At 42.4% G+C, this 19,066-nt stretch overlaps 1 protein-coding gene across 7 annotated transcripts in view; it reads left to right on the forward strand.

Annotated features, from left to right (window-relative positions):
• Positions 1 to 19,066, forward strand: part of CLCN5 (chloride voltage-gated channel 5) — a 155,198-nt gene that overhangs the window by 126,371 nt on the left and 9,761 nt on the right. For all 7 annotated transcript variants that reach the window (XM_025468637.3, XM_025468641.3, XM_025468639.3 and 4 more), the window contains 8 exons: positions 1,375 to 1,526; positions 3,778 to 3,877; positions 7,480 to 7,667; positions 11,010 to 11,132; positions 11,995 to 12,201; positions 15,383 to 15,463; positions 15,892 to 16,434; positions 18,429 to 18,615. In XM_025468637.3, coding sequence (XP_025324422.1) covers positions 1,375 to 1,526; positions 3,778 to 3,877; positions 7,480 to 7,667; positions 11,010 to 11,132; positions 11,995 to 12,201; positions 15,383 to 15,463; positions 15,892 to 16,434; positions 18,429 to 18,615 — 1,581 coding nt within the window. The remainder of the gene's footprint in view (positions 1 to 1,374; positions 1,527 to 3,777; positions 3,878 to 7,479; positions 7,668 to 11,009; positions 11,133 to 11,994; positions 12,202 to 15,382; positions 15,464 to 15,891; positions 16,435 to 18,428; positions 18,616 to 19,066) is intronic.

The raw sequence follows: 19,066 nt of genomic DNA on the forward strand, positions 1-19,066 counted from the left end.
ATATGATTTGGATTCTGCAGAGCTTTTCCTTTTAAGTGTGTGTATTGCCGGCAAGGCACACTGAATTAGGTATTTGGAAGACTGACAGTTTGTAAATCAGGTACAGCTTGGGTGTTAATTCCCACTTACCCTATGAGAGTGCTGAAGTTGTCTGTGGGAGTTTAGAGTGAAGATGGGGATGCAGATGGGGGAACTGGGTGTCAGCTCAGGCCCACTCTGGCCATCCCTGCACAGGGATTCATCACCAAACAGCCTGGATAAAGCGTTGCCCCTGCTAAGGTTGATGCTGCAAATATGATCTTTGACTGGTGGTGTTCAATGATAGCATTACTTTGCATTTTTCCTCAGTGTGAATTTGTATAAATTCCTGAATACTACTTTACATTTTGTGTTTAATAGAGAAAAAAAAAACTGTTTTACCAGAGGATGGTGGAAATATTTTGAACAAGTGTGTCAAACAATACTAAGTAACCTTGTGTGTGTGTACAGCTTCTGAGTTTGAATACTTCTTTCTCATCCCCACTGTTTGTCAAATAAACTTTGATTCCGCTGATATTTATTGAATCTTGGATATGTATTAGACATGAGAAGGCAACAATGATATAGGGCTGCCCTCAAACAGCTTCCGGTCTAGAAAGGAAGACAAAACATTTGCATAAGTAATTATAATAGAAGCTCTGAAAGCAAAGCAGGTAAAGGATTGTGGTTGGGCAAGTGGATATGTTTCTTCCATTGAAGGATCAGGGAGGGACATTCCATCGCCAAACCATGTGCTGGTTACTTGTAAGTCTTAGACTGTTTTGACATACTCAGTAAAAGTTTCTACAAGCCCATTACATCAGGGATCAAAGTCTTCCACCTATCGAAGGGAAATATGTACATTTCAGCCAGCTTAACTCTTGAAGAGGCTGACATGCTTCCTTTGGAGTTCGCACTCAGGCAAAAGCCACCTCCTAGAATTGAATTACTACTGTCTTATACATGCAAAATGGTTTCTGATGTGATATGTCTGCAAAGACCTTTGACCCTTTTGTCTCCCTTCCAGAACAGAAACTAAAATACCTAAGCTGCTCTGCACTCCTGTGTTTTTTTAATAAATCCTTTCCCTTTACATTTCAACTCCTGTCAATTCTCCCTTTTTACTGTCCTGCTCATCTGTCCTTGTCCATTCATACTGCCTTAAGGCACTAATCATTTTGTGCATAGACCACAGAAACCTCTAAATGTGATGGATATTCTCACCAATTATTACAATCCTTTATCAGCACACCCTAACTGTAATCATCTGATTGTTTAAGGACCCACCTTTTGGTACTCAGAAAGGAGGTATTAAAATGTTTAGAGTTACTAATGTCTGTTTCCTGCTCAATACAGAGGACAAGTCATACAATGGTGGAGGAATAGGTTCTTCAAATAGGATGATGGACTTCTTGGAGGAGCCGATCCCTGGTGTGGGGACCTATGATGATTTCAATACAATTGACTGGGTGAGAGAGAAGTCTCGAGATCGGGATAGGCACCGAGAGGTAAGCTGAGAGATGGGATAGGAGTTAAGTGTCAGGAAATAGCAGGGGAAGAGGTGGAAGATACATATTCTTTATATGTATGCTTTCCTTCAGCTCTGGCTGGGGCTGAAGCTGGTGTCTACTGGCAATGTAGGATTTTATTTTTTAAATTTCTTAAAAGATTTTATTTATTCATGAGAGACACAACAGAGAGAGGCAGAGACATAGGCAGAGGGAGAAGCAGGGTACCTGCAAGGAGCCTGATACAGGACTCAATCCCAGGACCCTGGGATCATGACCCGAGCTGAAGGCAGACACTCAACCACTGAGCCACCCAGGTGCCCCGAAAAGGGGCTTCTTTTAAATCAATAAAAGAAAAAAAAATCTCAGAGCCTGGTGTTTACTGAAGCATATGGGATAAAGTCCATGTGAATTATGACTCTGGTACAACCATAAAAGGAAATGTAGGCATTCAACTCAAACCCATAAGACCAATCAAATTCAAATTGAGGACATTAATTTAATATGACAGGTAATAGTTGGTGTTAATGGCTATGGCACAGATTCTTTTGATTTTGGTGAGAGAATTTCCCCCATTTTTCCCTTTCCAGAGTCTGGTGAAAACTTCTTAAAGCAGTTTGCCAAGGTTGTTTGCCTTTAACTCGTTGCTGTGTGTCATTTAAGTCAGGGGATCACAATTTCTAGCTCATGTCAGGGCCATACAGAGAACTTCTTCAAAAGGTAGGGCCCGAGCCCCAGCAATGCGAGGTCAATGGGTGATCCTCTGGTGAGACATTTCTTCCACCAACCTGAGGTGGGGTTATTTTTTTCTTTCTATTTCTGCTTTGAGTTCAAATTTAAAATTTGTTTTTTGAGTTCGTCCCATTCTCTCCTGAGTTTATGATTCCTTTCTCTCAGAGCCAGGCAAGTCTCCTGATAGTCAGGTTCAGATCAGTTTTTATTCCCAAGCCATTCCTGGCTCCTGACTAGTTTTCTTATGATCATCTGAACCTAGGAGTCAGGTCGCCCCAGGTACAGGTTTTGGGAAATTCCTCTGTAATCTTTGGACTTGTGATAATCTCACTGAGTTTTCTGTCCTAACTTAAAAGGGGGATCGCTACAAAACACTATGTTTCTTCATAAAGTTTCTGCTATATGGGAACACCTGCACATCTTCTATCGTATTAACTCATCAGGCCAGCTTTAATATTTCTGCCATCTGTAATTCGGAGCTCAATTTGTCATCAGTTGCATGTTCAGCATGTTATTTACATTGTGAAGGTCACCTGGGTTCTGACAAGGGCATATTTCCCACCATATGAAAGTGGCCACAACTGCGAAACATTACGCCAATGAATAATAATCCAAAATCAATTAGAATTTGTTCATCAAGTGTTCAAGTGTTTTTTTGCATTAACTGTTAATCATCAGAATGGAGATATTATCCCAGAAAAACATTACCTCATCTTCTTTCAGCACTAAAACTGGAAACTTTAAAGTCATAGATCAAAACGAATTATTAAAATGCTTTAAAAATGTTTATAGTTATCATGATTTGTGAGACCATGGTAGCTGAAGTTGGGGTAATGAAGTCACAGTTTCAAAGATGAGAAGTAGAGGTGCAGGGAAGGGGGAAGTGCCAATGACAGAACTGTCAGAATGCTTGGTTTTGAAATGTGGGCACCAAAGAGGTCAGGTGAATGAGACTTTCCACCCCTTTCAATTAGCCTCAGATATTCCCAGAAGATTTTCGAAAATAAAGGAGATGCATTCCTGATACCACATAGTATCTGTGATCAAATGTGGGGAGCAAGTCTTGGAACTTGCCTGACCTGAAGCACCACCCTGGATAGGAAACCTCACATTGTACTTTCACCACTCAAACATGCCCATGTTTGGTGATTGGGAGAACAGTCAGACTATTTGCTGGGAGTCAAGAGACCATCCTTAAGGTATCAGATGTCTAGGGCAGAAAGAGACCACTGCAAAGAGCAAAACAAATTGAGGTAACACAAAATAAGCACAGCTGGTTGGGGAATCCCTAACTAAGGTACCTGTGGCCATGGCGACACTGTGGATAAAATTGGAGCTCACTAAACCTCCCAAGTTCTTGATGAGGTTGGCTCAGCCCAAGATGATTTGAGAAGTGACTCTAAATTGGTCTCTCTGCCTCCTGAAGAGAGTTGCCTTTGTGTTTCTTTATTGTGCATCTTCAAGTGAAAAAGCAAAGGTGTGTATAGAGTGTACCCAGTGTTTCCTCATTTCTCCCTAGATTACCAATAAAAGCAAAGAGTCCACGTGGGCCTTAATTCACAGCGTGAGTGATGCTTTTTCTGGCTGGTTGTTGATGCTCCTCATCGGGCTCTTATCAGGTAAAGTAAAGCTATGTTTGTTTCCTAAACAAATCTCCTGCAATTGTGCTGTGCCCCTCCCCCAGGCCATGAACTGAGTAAAATGCTGAGCTTTACTGTTTTCCTGCATGAAATAAATGGCTGGTGGACCTTGAGGAAGCTTAGGTTCCCATCTGTAAAGGGATTCTAATATAGCATCCCCTTCCTTAAATAAATGAGATTAAAGGAGGAAATGTATCTAAATGCATTTGTATGCTATAAAATATTGTAGCCATTTTAAGGTGCTGTTAGCATTGCCTGCCAGTGATTGTCATGAGGAAGAGCCCTTCTGTTAGAGAAGATCAGGGTTTTTTGTTGTTGTCATTAAAGATTTTGTTTATTTGAGAGAGAGAGAGAGAGAGAGAGACCGAGACAGAGACAGAGAGAGTGAGTATGAGCTCAGGAGCAGGGGAGGGGCAGAGGGAGAAGCAGACTTCCCCGATGAGCAGGGAGCCCCCTTGATCCCAGGACCTAGAACCTGGGATCATGACCTAGCTGAAGGTAGATGCTTAACTGACTGAGCCACCTAGGTACCCCGAGATAATCAGGGTTTGGTTTTTTTTTTTTTTTTTTTGAAAACACGTACTACATGGGGTTTATAAGAGGAGATATAAAAAGAGAACTTCCCAAGAGTTTTTTGTAGCTATTTCTTAAACATCTTCTCTCTCATTTGGTAATGAAGAACAGCATAGAAGATGTGGCCCATACCCTCAGGAAACTTACAGTCTCATTCTTTTGTGCTGGCAGAGGAGTGGGAGGGTACCACCTTTTCCTATTTTCTCCATCAACCTCCTAAGCCACTCCAAATAATAAACAGTCTGACTAGGAACAGTATACTTGCAATGCCCATACAACTTTAAAGCAGGCTCCCAAGCAGGCTTCCCCTCCCACAGGGGAAGCAGAAAAGCCAAGAATACCTGGCAGAAATGCTAAGGGTTGTATCCTTATGATATTAAAAGATGGGCCTAGAAAGATATGGACTATTGAGCTGAAACAGAAGATAGGTAGGAAACCTGGAGGCAGATGGGATAAAATGGCCTTTAGCATGGGCACTACTTTGTAGCTACTGGGACTGGAATCCCAGCCCTGCCACTTAACTAGTTTTGTGACTTTGGGCAAGTTTCTTAATCCCTGGGAGCTCTAGTTTACTGATCTGTAAAATGGGGCTAGTAAAAGTAGCTGTCATCCACATGTGCTATGAGGACAGAATAGTAAGTAGATGAGATCTAGCACAGACAGTACAGTACTCAGCGTGGTGCCCACAATTGTTAACAACACCGCTGCTGTTACCTAGAGAAAATTTATGAGCTGGGAAACAAGATGATTGCTGCAAATGAAGAAAGGCCCAGGCATAGCTGAGTTTTCAAAGATTATCTAGGGAAGGAGTCAGTAATATTTTCTGGGTAAAGGGCCAGGTAGTGAATATTTTAGGATTTGTGGCACAAATGGTCTCTGTAGTGCAAAAGCAGCCATTGACAATAGGTCAAGAAATGAGCATGGCTGAGACCAAGCAAAACTTTATTTACAGGCACAGAGGCACATTGGACCCCTGGTTCGTAGTTTGCCAACCTGTGGTCTAGGGTGTTAATGCTATCCCTCTGGCTCTCACAGGAGAGATACCATGGTTGGGCCAGTTTAGAGCTGGCTGATGACAGACCAAGTGGTCTGTAATGCTAAGTATTGCTGAGAAGCTGAAGGTAAGGAAGAGAGCCGAGAAAGGTTATGTAGTTTAGCAGTTAGGAGGATACCAGTGACCTTAGAAACTGATCTCATAAATATTAGGAGTCAGATTTCAAGGGGAAGCAACCGGTGTAGTTTTGGAGGTATTTGGTGGTTACTGGAAGGCAAGAAGGGACAAAGGCTTGAGATGGTAACGAGGACAGGGGAAAGCATTTTGTTCTGTAGGGTAGGGGAAAGCTGATAAAATTGGTAACCAGGGAAGAAGGGTCCAATTGGGAAAATAAGGAGAAATAGCAGGAAAAGGGAAGACAGGATGGAGGGTACTGCCGTTAGGTTGAATAAGACACAGGCACTCGAAGCAACCAGAGGACAAGCCAAACTCTGTAACACGTGTTAATTTTCTGAATCTGTGCACTAAGTGCAATAAGAAGTAGAAGGCAGGGAAGGTGGGCGTGGCCAAGAGGAGGTGTCAAAACAAGGTGTTAGATTTGACTAGGTTATTCAAGTATGTAAATAACCTCTGTTAACACTTTTAGCACCTACCCAAACAGACACATGACATGGCCTCCGGCCTGTTGGAATGTAGGTGTAATATCCTCAACTTTTTAATGTATTTCTTGTCACTAGGTGACCAGTGAATATTTTTCTTTCCCTCGCACACACAGGGCATTTTGTTTTTAAGCATTGCAGAGCAACAATAGAAGCAGTGTGTCCGAATGCAGGAACAGTCTGGGAATTCAGGGGCTGTGAATTTTATGATGTCTTTGCTATTTCCCTAAAGCATGATTCTAGGCCGGTTTCATTTCTGTATGCCAGAGTTTCTTCATCTGGACGACAGAAATGATGAGAAGGCCAGAATCTAAAATACTGTAACTATCTTAACCCAACCAGTCTATTAACCATAGCACATAATCCCCCATTCACTATTCATTTTCTCATAGTATTCTTTTTTTTTTTTTAAAGATTTTATTTATTTATTCATGATAGTCACAGAGAGAGAGAGAGAGAGAGAGGCAGAGACACAGGCAGAGAGAGAAGCGGGCTCCATGCAGGGAGCCTGATGTGGGATTCGATCCCGGGTCTCCAGGATCGCGCCCTGGGCCAAAGGCAGGCGCCAAACCGCTGCGCCACCCAGGGATCCCTCATAGTATTCTTTGATGGCTGTTCTGCGTATAATACTGGTTGCTCCTTTTTCATGAAGAAAACTTCAGAATGTTCATGTTCCAGGCTCGGGAGGCTTCGACATTGTTTATAGCTTCATCTAAGCTTCCCTGGGCATCACAGTTTGTGCTTTGCCAGCTTAATTTCTCTTAGCCTAGAATGCCTTCCTGCCACTACTCAGGTTCACTCTCCATGGAGCAAAATTGCTAACAAGGCCGAGCTCTCCTCTCCATTGCATTCATCAGCCCCCTTTCCCCAGCCAGCCATCTCAAACAAAGATTGTATAATATTCTTCAATGCTGGCAGTTCACATTTTCCCAATCGTATGTAAATAGTGAGAATAAAATGATTTTTCATAAACTTGACTGTCTTCATGGATCAGTAGCCATCAACTGTAAGTTAAAGCAGAGTCTTTGCTGCACAAATCAGCTAAAAGGCAAATCCACTTGCCCCTGGCTCCCACCAGACCCCTTAGCCCTCCCCCAACTCCCCTCCCCCAGCCATATAGAAATTCTCCAGACATGGTATTCAATGCAGACAGTGTTTTGTGTTTCTTACCCCCCTTGACTAGGCATTTAATGACAAACAAAATCTCTTAGGGGTGGTAGATGGAAATCAAGCAGACAGACCATCAGAAGGAGATTGCAAGGGAACCTGAACGTTTATACTTGTCTGTTGTTTTGATGCCTTTTCGCTCATTTCCTCTGACAACTTTGGCCTTCCCTTCCCTCACCTCAAATCAGGTTCCTTAGCTGGCTTGATAGACATTTCTGCTCATTGGATGACAGATTTGAAAGAAGGCATATGCACAGAGGGATTCTGGTTTAACCATGAGCACTGTTGCTGGAACTCTGAGCACGTCACCTTCGAAGACAGAGACAAATGTCCTGAGTGGAATAGCTGGTCCCAGCTTATCATCAGCACGGATGAGGTAACATGTTGTGAAGATTTTGGAACCACTGATTTTTATTCCTACATTCACTTAATTTCTTATACCGCACTCACAGCAATTGTAGAATGCGCTGATTTTCCTTTTCATGGAAAGGGGAACCAGTGCCAGCTGCCTTTCTCTGTGGTTAAAGTGCAGCCCCATTTCCATTGCTTCTGCCATGTGGAATCGTTTGATACTTACACAGTGACCTAACATTTTTGCTTGTCTTAAACAGTCCTGGTATTTCTTAGTGGTTAGTATATGGTGTCTCTGAATCTGGCTTTCTCTAATAATTTCAGTAAAGATGGCAGAGCCAGCCAACAGGTACACTCTAATTTCTAACAAAGAGTGGGTTAAAATTGTGTCTGTTGTATTGACTCCAAAAGTAATTTTCCCCTGCACATTGCATTAGAACATTAAAAAAAAATCAGGATCCATTCCATATCAAAATACCGGAAACATAGGAATAATATTGCCCATAGCCTTCTTTGGAGATGAAATCAATATTTTCATTTGTCCTTGTCTCCTAGCAGATATTTTTCAATGTAAAAGTAACTTTGTTTTTCAGTTCCTTCCCTTTCTATTACCATGTGGGCTGTTTGTTTGTTAGATCTCTCCTACCAAAACCAAAAACACACAAGACAGAACAAAATAGCTCTCAATCGCATTCTGGCTTCCACCAAGCAAAACAGGTACCATCTCAGCTCATTTACTCTGTTGGCGAAGTGACTGAGACAAGGGTAGGATACATATTTATACTTTAATTTTTTAAGATTTTATTTATTTTTTCATGAGACACACAGAGAGGCATAGACACAGGCAGAGGGAGAAGCAGGCTCCATGCAGGGAGCCTGACATGGGACTCCATCCCAGGTCTCCAGGATCACACCCTGGGCTGAAGGCGGCGCTAAATCGCTGAGCCACCTGGGCTGCCCTATTTATACTTTAACTTATTTTTAAAACATTTTTAAAGGTTTTATTTATTTATTCATGAGAGACACAGAGAGAGAGGCAGAGACACAGGCAGAGGGAGAAGCAGGCTCCCTGCAGGGAACCCAATGCGGGACTTGATCCCAGGACTCTGGGATCATGCCCTGAGCCGAAGGCAGATGCTCAATCGTTGAACCACCCAGGTGTCCCTATATTTGTACTTTTAAAATGCGTTTTTATTGCTACTTTGGTCCACAATTGAAATGGTGTGTATATACGTGCATGTGTACATGCGCACACATACAATCAAGGGAAAAGAAGGATAGGAAAATAAGTCAGAAATAAGAGTGTTTATGTACATAAATGATTGTACACACTGGCTTAGGGAGAGAGCTCAATAAAGGAGTTGGATACATACCACAAATGTGAGAGGGTTTAGATCTGTTCTTCTCAAACTGGCTTAAGGTCGGTGGGCTGGTGGGTGGGTGAAACCACAAGATAAATGCTATGTGCCTTCTCAGAAAATCAGGTGGGTTTTTTTTTTTTTTGCAGAATATTTTTCTAAAATTACATTTAATTACAAAGGAATGCAAAATTCCCATGTTTGTTAAGATAATCTCTTTTTCAGCTCTGCTCCTGAGTATTCTACCCCATACCCTCTCTCCTAGATTAGGAGTACTTAGGTAGAAAAGTTTGAGAAGCCCTGGAATTTAGGGTGAGTGTGTGTGTGTGAGAGAGAGAGAGAAAGAGAGATTCCCGTGCCTCTTTTTTTTTTTTTACTCTTTTATTTTTGAAGGAATTATAGATTCACAAGAAGTTGCAAAACAAGGGGGGGTCCCCTATACCCTTCACCGTGCCTCCCCTCAATGGTAACATCTTCTATGACTACCGTGTAGTAGCAAAACCAGGATATGACCCACAGATTTTATTTTACCAGTTTTGCATGCATAGATGTGTGTGTGTGTGTGTGTGTGTGTGTGTGTGTGTGCAGTTCTCTGCAATTTTGTCACATGTGTAGATTTGTGTAATCACCACCACAGGCAAGATACAAAACTATTGTTCCATTACCCTGAGGTCCCCCCATGCTACCCCCTTAGAGCCATGTGTATACGTGGTTTAGTATTCCAAGTGCAGCTTTCAAACTGGAGCTTGAGATGGTCTCAAGTGACAGATTTCTCTGGCTGTCATTTCTTATGAATGAAATCCTTACAGAGTCAGGCTTTTAGAATCTAAGAGTTCTGCTGCCTAGCACTTGGGCCCCAGGTTTCTGCCTCTAGGCAGTTTTAGCTACTTGCCCTAACACTCCCTCTCCCCGCCTCTGGAGTCTTCTTCCTCCCTAACTACATTCAAAAGGCCAAGAGAGAGCAATTATCTATTCCTCTGAGGGACGAAAATAATGGAAAACTTGTGTCAAAGCTGTAACTCAGGAAAAAAAAAAACAAAACAAAACCCTGAGCAGTTTGGCTCTCCTTGTCTAGGTCAGTGAATTATTTGAATAACGTTTTATGTTTTAAGAAGTCAGAAGTGCAGTGAGTTTTGTGTTTCATGTAATTTGAGTGAATTTCAACTTCTATTTTTATCAGTAAGCATAATCTCCTGTTGTTCAAAATAGCTTTTTTTTCCTAGTAAGATGTAATTATTTGCATGCCCTTTATGTTGGTGACTCCTTATTAGTGGTCAAAATTGGATTTATTTTCTGGCAGACTTCATTATCCTCGGTGGATAGTCCCCAAAATATATTCTCTCCATTTTATGAATAGCTGTTCTTGTTTTATTGTTTGGGATAGCTTGTATCTCACTGGTTTTGTTGTGTGGTCACAGCCTGAAACTTTCAACTCACATATACTTGTTGCTGAGTCTGATAGCAGAATGCTCTCAGAAGATGTGGTGCTTCTTTATAGAACCTCAATGTGTGTTTTAGGAAAAACACTCAGGAAATTTCAACACTATAACCTCCCCTGAGAATTTGACACCAAGGCAGGTAGCCAGCTGGTCTTCACTTCAAATGTGTAGCCAAGGTCCAGCCATCCCAATAAAAGAGCTTTCAAGAAGACTCTTCATAAAATTGACATAAAATCAGCTCTCTTGACCACAAAGCCTATCCAAGCTCTCATATGGAATCTGAACTTGCTCACAACCTTGTTTGTTTTTTGTTCTCATCCATCCTTAGAAGCTGGTGGCAGTTTCTTTTGGGTATAGCCAAGCCTCTCATTTGCAGTACCAGGTGGGCTGACTAAGTGTCTCAGGAGTTGCCTCTGCTGACCATCCTGGGAGGACCCTTTTGAGCGATTTGATCCTGGTCTTTTTTCTTTCTGGCCTCACCTCCCAAGAACCTCTTCCTCAGAAGTACTGCATGCCTCACCGAGGCTGCCCTGGACTAAAACAAGCTTCTTTCTTTTCCCTCTGTTCCAGGGAGCCTTTGCCTACATAGTCAATTACTTCATGTACGTCCTCTGGGCTCTCCTATTTGCCTTCCTCGCTGTGTCTCTTGTCAAAGTGTTTGCACCTTATGCCTGTGGCTCTGGAATTCCTGAGGTGAGTCTCTAAACGGCTTTATAAACCATTAATAATAACTAACCCTTCCTGGACCGAAGCCTTTAATTTGTGTTCTAGCAGGTACCACGATCTGCATGTGTAACAGGATCAGGCACTGAGGCAATCTGGAGTCTCCCTAGGTCTTCCCTCAAGTCTTCTCCCAGCCTGGGTCACCTGGACACTAATGGGGGTTAATTCCTAGCCCCCTGGGGGTATCCTGGCCAACCAGGCCCCTGGAAGACCAACCCCTGCCCCCTGCCCAAGATGATCAAGGGTAGAACCCAATATTCTGGCCTCAAAACTTAGTGGTAATTGTCAGCTTCATTCGAGCAGGACAAAGAAAACTGTTTTTGCTACATTTCCTATAATATGTTGTGGGCTAGCAGGAGGGTGGTTGAAATCCTGCTTCTCACTACTTTGGGTTTAGATTGCTTGACAGTGGCTGAAACTGCTGAGATTTGAGATTACCCAGATGACCTTGCCCCTCTGTTTCCTGACCAAGTCTTAGTTACAAATGTCTTTGGCAGAGAATCAAGGCTATACTAGCCTGTAAGGATGTAAGTAAGGAAAACACCCTCCTACTCTGCCTCCCCTTCTCCATATACACCCACTCCCATGCTTGCAATATTCCCTTGCCCAGCTAGCACATGCCTCCCCCCCCAAAAAAAAGGAACTTGAGAGCTTAAACAGTTCTTGGTTTCTTGGGCTCCTGGGCTCCCTCCCAATTTGGGGTCATGTAGGTCAAACATTTATATGTCACTTGTTCAAGAGGTGCGGTTTCTATAATGAGGTCCAGACTACTGCCTCCCAGCCTTGTCTACTTGCTTAGTCTGTATTCAATCTCTCTGTGTTTGACCTGCAGATAAAAACGATCTTGAGCGGTTTTATTATTAGGGGCTATTTGGGTAAGTGGACCCTGATTATTAAAACCATCACACTGGTGCTGGCAGTGTCATCTGGCTTGAGCCTGGGCAAAGAGGGCCCCCTAGTGCACGTGGCTTGCTGCTGTGGGAACATTCTGTGCCACTGCTTCAACAAATACAGGAAGAACGAAGCCAAGCGCAGAGAGGTAACAACACATGGCCTGAATAGTCTCTCTTTTGGCGAGAGCCTGAGTGGTACAACCTTAGGGATGAGGATTTGGGGACTCTATGCTAGAGTCAGTACAAATCCCCTTTGACTCAGCAGTTCTACTTCTAGGAATTTATCCCATAGACATCCAAGTTTTTGTGTGAACAAAGGGATATGTGTGGGGCTAGTGGGTGTGGTATTTGTCAGGATTGTGGTAAAATGAAACAATTGCCATGTCCATAAACAGGGGGCTGATTGAATAAATGATATTCTGTCCATACTATAAAATATGCGGTCATTAAAGAAAAAAAGATAGCCTTATGTATATTGATGGCTACAAAACATCATTAAGTTTCAAAAACCAATTTTGGAATACTGTGGGGTATAGAACAATTTAATTAATGCTTTTTTTAAAGTACATATATGTGCACTTAGAAAGAAAACATCTGGAAAGTGGTTTTACTCTAAACTGTTGAAAATGGCCACCTGTGGTTGAGTGGGAAAGTGAAGTAAGTGGTAGTGAAGAAGAAGTAAGGACTTTAACTGCAATGACTTGTATTACATATAACTCTATACAAGTTGTGCTGTTTGATTACAGAATAAGTTACAAAAATAAGAGAAGATTTTAAAAAGAAGTCGTTTATTCCTGTGAATGAATATAAGCTCAGCATGTGTTTCATATACCAGGTTTTCCATCTTTTGTTTCTACCTAATGCCACACTGAATGGGTTTCTCTGAGTCTAGGATGTCTCACTCTACCTCTGCCTCAACCTTGCCAAAGTAGGCCCACCACAGCATCTCTGTAGCTGTTCTCATGTTCATGCAGATCTTAATGTATATCATTTTGAGGAGGAAGAATAGTTTTTAGAAATATACCAAGTCATTGATTACTTTTATCCTGCTATAATAAGGATTTCAGAAAATAATGGTTCTTGCTTGGTTTTCCTTGAATTACACAGAAATCACATATGAAACGGGTCAAGACCAAGGTCATTTCATTAGAAAGGATTTTCACCAAATTGGAACTTAGCAATTTATTTGAAAAACAAAACAAAACAAACCAATAAGGCCCAGAAGGAAACTCAAAAATGTTGAAATTTCAAATATGGAATAGATTTTGATAGTTCAAGGGAGAGAGTTCTTGGCTGGGGAAGAAGGCTAGCAGGAAAGGGAGAGAGAAATCTGAGTCCATTGTTTGTAGAGGGGCATAAAGGCAGTATTAAGCTGGTGAAGTTGTTAGATGGGAATAATGTATAACAGAAGCTAAAGACGTGAAAAGACCATTTTAGCTGGCAAGAGTAAAGTGTTGACTGTGGCCAGTCTGCGTGGGTAGGGGTGACTTCAAAACTATAGATTGATGGTTACTTTCATTCCATAAAATTGGCATTTTTGTTCAAACAGTTCCTTATAATATGAGAGGGAAGTTTGGGCTGTTTCTCTGTATAGATGTCATGTATTTCTCTAACTAGACTTGTGAATATTTGCATCTTGAGTTCACTTCCTATTGTTTATTTAGACTCTGTAGTTATTTTTTCCTGCCGTTCTCACCATTGGCAGCAAGCCTTTTGGGTCCTGGGGCCTTGTCAAAGTGGGCAGATGGTTGAGAGTAAAATAGAGATTTGAGAAGGAAGGGGATAGACAGACTCTACTCTGTCTGCAAAAAATTGAAACACACTAGCCATCACAGTTCTTTCTTTATCCTCATAATGCATCCTAAACAGTCACTGAGATCCTCTCGTTGAGTCTCCTCATCTTCTCAGATGAAAGCCAGTATAGAGGCACAAGTTTCCAAATCCTCCCAGGCTAGCACCAGAGGCCTCACTCCTTCCTCCCCTTCATTTTCCCAGGCCATCCTGCACTCTTAGGGAAACCTGCCTATTTATTTTGCTAAGAAGCATTTTATTCTTCAGAAACTCTTAATTATTATTAGACTTTCTTTTAAAAATATTTCCTTACTACCATGAATCACTTACCCCTCCACAGCAACCAGAATCCAATGAAAGGACTTTATTAATTCTGGTGTGTTGGTCACACACATTTTACACACACATGCACATGCCTACATACTAAGGTAGAGCAAGTATCACTTGCTCTCTTACTCTACCTCCGTGTCCCTGTTTATTTCCCTCTGACACCTTCTTCCCCTTCCCCTTCCACCTACCCCTTTTCCTTGCCACACCAAAACACATTTAGGTCTTCTCTTCCCTTCAAAATCTATGGCCTTGCCTCTAGTTGCTTCTAGGTTTGCTCTCTATTTCTCTTTCCTTGGGGCACATAGTACAGAAAACCCTAACCACTTATTGTATGAGTATTTGCAGCTCTTGAATAGCTGTGAGCCAATTGTTACTATAGTTTTGTATCATTACAACCTTCTCTCAAATCTCATTTAAAAAGGATTTCTTTTTTTTAATAAAGATTTTATTTATCCATTCGAGAGAGAGAGAGAAAGAGCGTGAGCAGGGTAGAGACAGAGGGAGAGGGGGGAGCCCCAAAGTGGGGCTCCATCCCAGGACTCTGGGATCAAGATCTGAGATGAAGGCAGATGCTTAACTGTCTGAGCCACCCAGGTGCCCTAGAAAGCATTTCTTTTTTTTTTTTTTAAACTTTTATTTATTTATGATAGGCACACAGTGAGAGAGAGAGAGAGAGGCAGAGACACAGGCAGAGGGAGAAGCAGGCTCCATGCACCGGGAGCCCGATGTGGGATTCGATCCCGGGTCTCCAGGATCGCGCCCTGGGCCAAAGGCAGGCGCCAAACTGCTGCGCCACCCAGGGATCCCTAGAAAGCATTTCTTAATAAGGAAAGTGCTATGTAAATATATCACCAAAAATAACTCATTTAGGTGGTTAATAGGTTTATAGACTCAAATTCATTTAGTGAATTGAGAGTATGGGGGATGGGGGGGCGTAATTCGGAATAAAGTATATGCCTGGATTAATTCCAGGGGAAAGACCCCCTACCTGTTCAAGCGTTTGAACCATGCATTCAAAATGTAGCCTGAGGTGTTTGCTCTCAAAATAAGTAAATATGAATTGAACTTCATTTTTGATAACTGGGATATGGAGCATGTGAGGTTTTTAAAAAAATGTTCAGTAAACACGAATATTCATTTTAAAAATTAGATCAAGTGTGGAAAGGTGTCGTTATTCCAACACTAATTTGGAGTTTTGGATTGTAGGTCTTGTCGGCTGCAGCAGCAGCTGGTGTATCTGTAGCCTTCGGGGCACCTATTGGTGGAGTGTTATTCAGCTTAGAAGAGGTAAGTACTTCTGTCTGTATGTGGAGCATGCGCATTGCTTCTGGGTCAGGAATCCTGGCCAGTGTCTATTGGACATTGTGGTCTGGGAGTGCCCCACCCAACTCTGTGTTTTACCATCTGACCAAATATTCCTGGGCAGTTTTTTTTGTCCTTAGCTCTCATTCCTGCACCACCGACTTTTCACCCAAAACTGTTTCTGCATACTGATTTATTAGAGAGTAAGAGCACGAGTGAGCATGAGCAGAGGGGGAAGGGGTAGAAAGAGAAGCAGAGTCCCTGCTCAGCAGGGAGCCTGATGTGGGGCTGGATCCCAGGACCCGGGGATAACAGCCTGAGCCGAAGGCAGATGATTAATGCACTGAGCCACCCAGGTGCCCCTCCCCTCTGCACGCTGATTTAAATTTGTTGTCTCACCTTCTTTCTTCTAGGTCAGCTACTATTTTCCCCTCAAAACATTGTGGCGGTCGTTCTTTGCTGCCTTGGTGGCAGCATTTACTCTGCGTTCCATCAATCCATTTGGCAACAGCCGCCTGGTTCTGTTTTATGTGGAGTTTCACACCCCATGGCATCTCTTTGAGCTGGTGCCGTTCATTCTACTCGGCATATTTGGTGGTCTGTGGGGAGCTTTGTTTATCCGCACCAACATCGCATGGTGTCGGAAGCGTAAGACGACTCAATTGGGCAAGTATCCTGTCATAGAGGTACTCGTTGTGACAGCCATCACTGCCATCCTGGCTTTCCCCAATGAATACACCCGAATGAGCACAAGTGAGCTCATTTCTGAGCTGTTTAATGACTGTGGCCTTCTGGACTCCTCCAAGCTCTGTGATTATGAGAACCGTTTCAACACAAGCAAGGGAGGTGAACTGCCTGACAGACCGGCTGGTGTGGGAGTCTACAGTGCCATGTGGCAGCTGGCCTTGACGCTCATCCTGAAAATTGTCATCACTATATTCACCTTTGGTATGAAGGTGAGGAGATTCTTTTGATATCAGTGGGTATATGTGTGGCTGTGGGTTTGGGGGCAAAGCCAAGATACCATGGCAACCTCCAAAGCTCATGTAGCACTTCCAACTTCATGTAACATTATCCCCCAGCCTCCAAAGCCCTTTTTACTGCCACATGTCCTAACTTCCTAGCCAATTGTACCTCTATCTAAAATTGTCCGAGTCGAGTTTTAGGCCAAAGGCAAACCTCAGCGATGAGATTTAAGTAGAAATGTTTTCTCCTTTCTAGTGGAAAGTATATTTTGCCCCTCAGAAAGGATGGTGAGGTATTTATTCACGTGCATTTTGTACTAAAACAATTCTTTTTTTTTTTAAATTTTATTTTATTTATGATAGTCATACAGAGAGAGAGAGAGAGAGAGAGAGAGAGAGGCAGAGACATAGGCAGAGGGAGAAGCAGGCTCCATGCACCGGGAGCCTGACGTGGGATTCAATCCTGGGTCTCCAGGATCGCGCCCTGGGCCAAAGGCAGGCGCCAAACCGCTGCGCCACCCAGGGATCCCCTAAAACAATTCTTAACCAACACATTTTTGGTGGCTTTAGAGATTGCCAATAAAGCAAAATGTTAAGTTGAACCAAGTAAAGGAGCCAAAATTCAACCATTTTTGATGACAAAAATAGCAACGTCATATGGTTCAGCCCATTGTATAGCTCAATGCATTCTTCACAGTTCTCGTCAGTGCCGTTATCAGGAACTTCACAGGTGATCCCAAGTTAATATTCCAGCTGTCAAAAGCAGACCTCAGGCGAGCATCTTTTATTTTCAGTGCCGGTTATCATTTCCATGTTTCAGAAGAAACCAGAAAGGGACATTCGTTAAAGTATTTTCTTTCTCCTCCCTAGGTTATTGTCTTTCCTTTAGCACCCAACTACGGAGTTATTTCCCTCTCTTCCCTAGGAAAACGGAGATTCAAACCAGAAAATGAGATGCAACAGCTCAGTTTAGGCAATGGTCTAGTCTCTGACTTGATACGCATCCTCCTCAACACCCCAGAAGGTTTTACAGTGCTTGTTGAGCTTCATTCTTTCATTGAAAGTGAATATTCAGACCATCAAACCTGCCCAGATTCAAATGTATGCCACAAACACAAGCTATTTAAAAAGTCTACTGTTTTCATTATTTTGTCCTTGTCAGTATTTCCTTCCCTTAACAGAGAAAATTGAGAATTCACTGTATATATCCTAGAGTCAAGAAATAGAGACCTGAGAGGTGTTTTGGTGGTGGTGTTGGGGGGGATTTGTTTGTTTGTTTTGAATAGTCACACAGCTATAGTTACTACCTTATTAAGAAAATGAGGTAATGAGTCTTTCTTTATACTATTACAGAATAAAATGTAACATCATGCAGAATCCTTTTAATGTGAGCAATGTGTTAAGATTCAATAAGTGAGAGTGGTTAGGAGCATTTCACTTAAACCAGTATTTACTGTATCTTGACTGTGGGTGAGTTACTTAACCTCCCTGAACCTTGAGTTCTTTGTGATTTGGCAATAATAACACCTGTCTCCTGGTGGGGTGTTTGTAAAGAACTGGGGGAATCTCATCAGTAGAGTATCCAGCATAGAACACAGTAGATAGTCAATAGAGGATAATTGTTATTGATAAGAATTCAGAATTGGGGGAAATGTCTGCATATGCGAGAAACTCCATCTATTTTCCTTTTTCTTTGGGAAAAGCTTAATTTCTGCCTCCAGTTCTGTGTTGGTCTGGAAAGTTCAGGCTCTTGCCTGATGGACCCCGTATCAGGGTAAGCTTCTTTGCAGTCATACTTGCCTGCACGTCCCAGAGAACCTCTAGACCCTGTAGCATTACACAAATCTTTACAAACTTGCTAGCATAGTGCATAGTTGAATTGTCATTGGCCTCTTTGCTTCACAGAGGGTCAGTCCTCTAGCCCTTAACACATGCCAGGCAAGTGCATCATTTCTCCCTAACCATCTGTTGCTTTCTCTTTGCAGATCCCTTCCGGCCTGTTTATCCCCAGCATGGCTGTTGGTGCTATCGCAGGTCGACTTTTAGGAGTAGGAATGGAGCAGCTGGCTTATTACCACCATGACTGGGCCATCTTCAATAGCTGGTGTAGTCAGGGAGCAGATTGCATCACCCCTGGCCTTTATGCGATGGTTGGGGCTGCAGCCTGCTTAGGTGAGTCATGTCTGCATTGATTTTGAAAAAGTTGTCACCCAGGTGACATCATAAAGAAGCGTGACTTTTAAAAATCATTTATTTATTTATTTATTTATTTATTTATTTATTTATTCATTCATTCATTCATTCATTCATTCATGAGAGACACAGAGACAGAGACATGGGCAGAGGGAGAAGCAGGCTCCCCGAAAGGAGCCCCGTGTGGGACTCATCCCAGATCCTGGGATCATGCCCTGAGCCGAAGGCAGACACTCAACCACTGAGCTACCCAGGCATTCCAAGAAATGTGATATTAAATGCAGTTGACTATAGATTTTTTAAAAATGACCATCCATTTCCTGTTGGGTTTGCCATTTTTCAAGTGCTTTAAGAAAGCATTCTTTATCATATAGCTACATTCCTCCCTTTGGGGAGCAATTTTACTCTCAAATTTCATCATACTAAGGAA

Source organism: Canis lupus, chromosome X, assembly GCF_003254725.2.
Source record: "Canis lupus dingo isolate Sandy chromosome X, ASM325472v2, whole genome shotgun sequence".
Classification (NCBI taxonomy): Eukaryota; Metazoa; Chordata; class Mammalia; order Carnivora; family Canidae; genus Canis; species Canis lupus.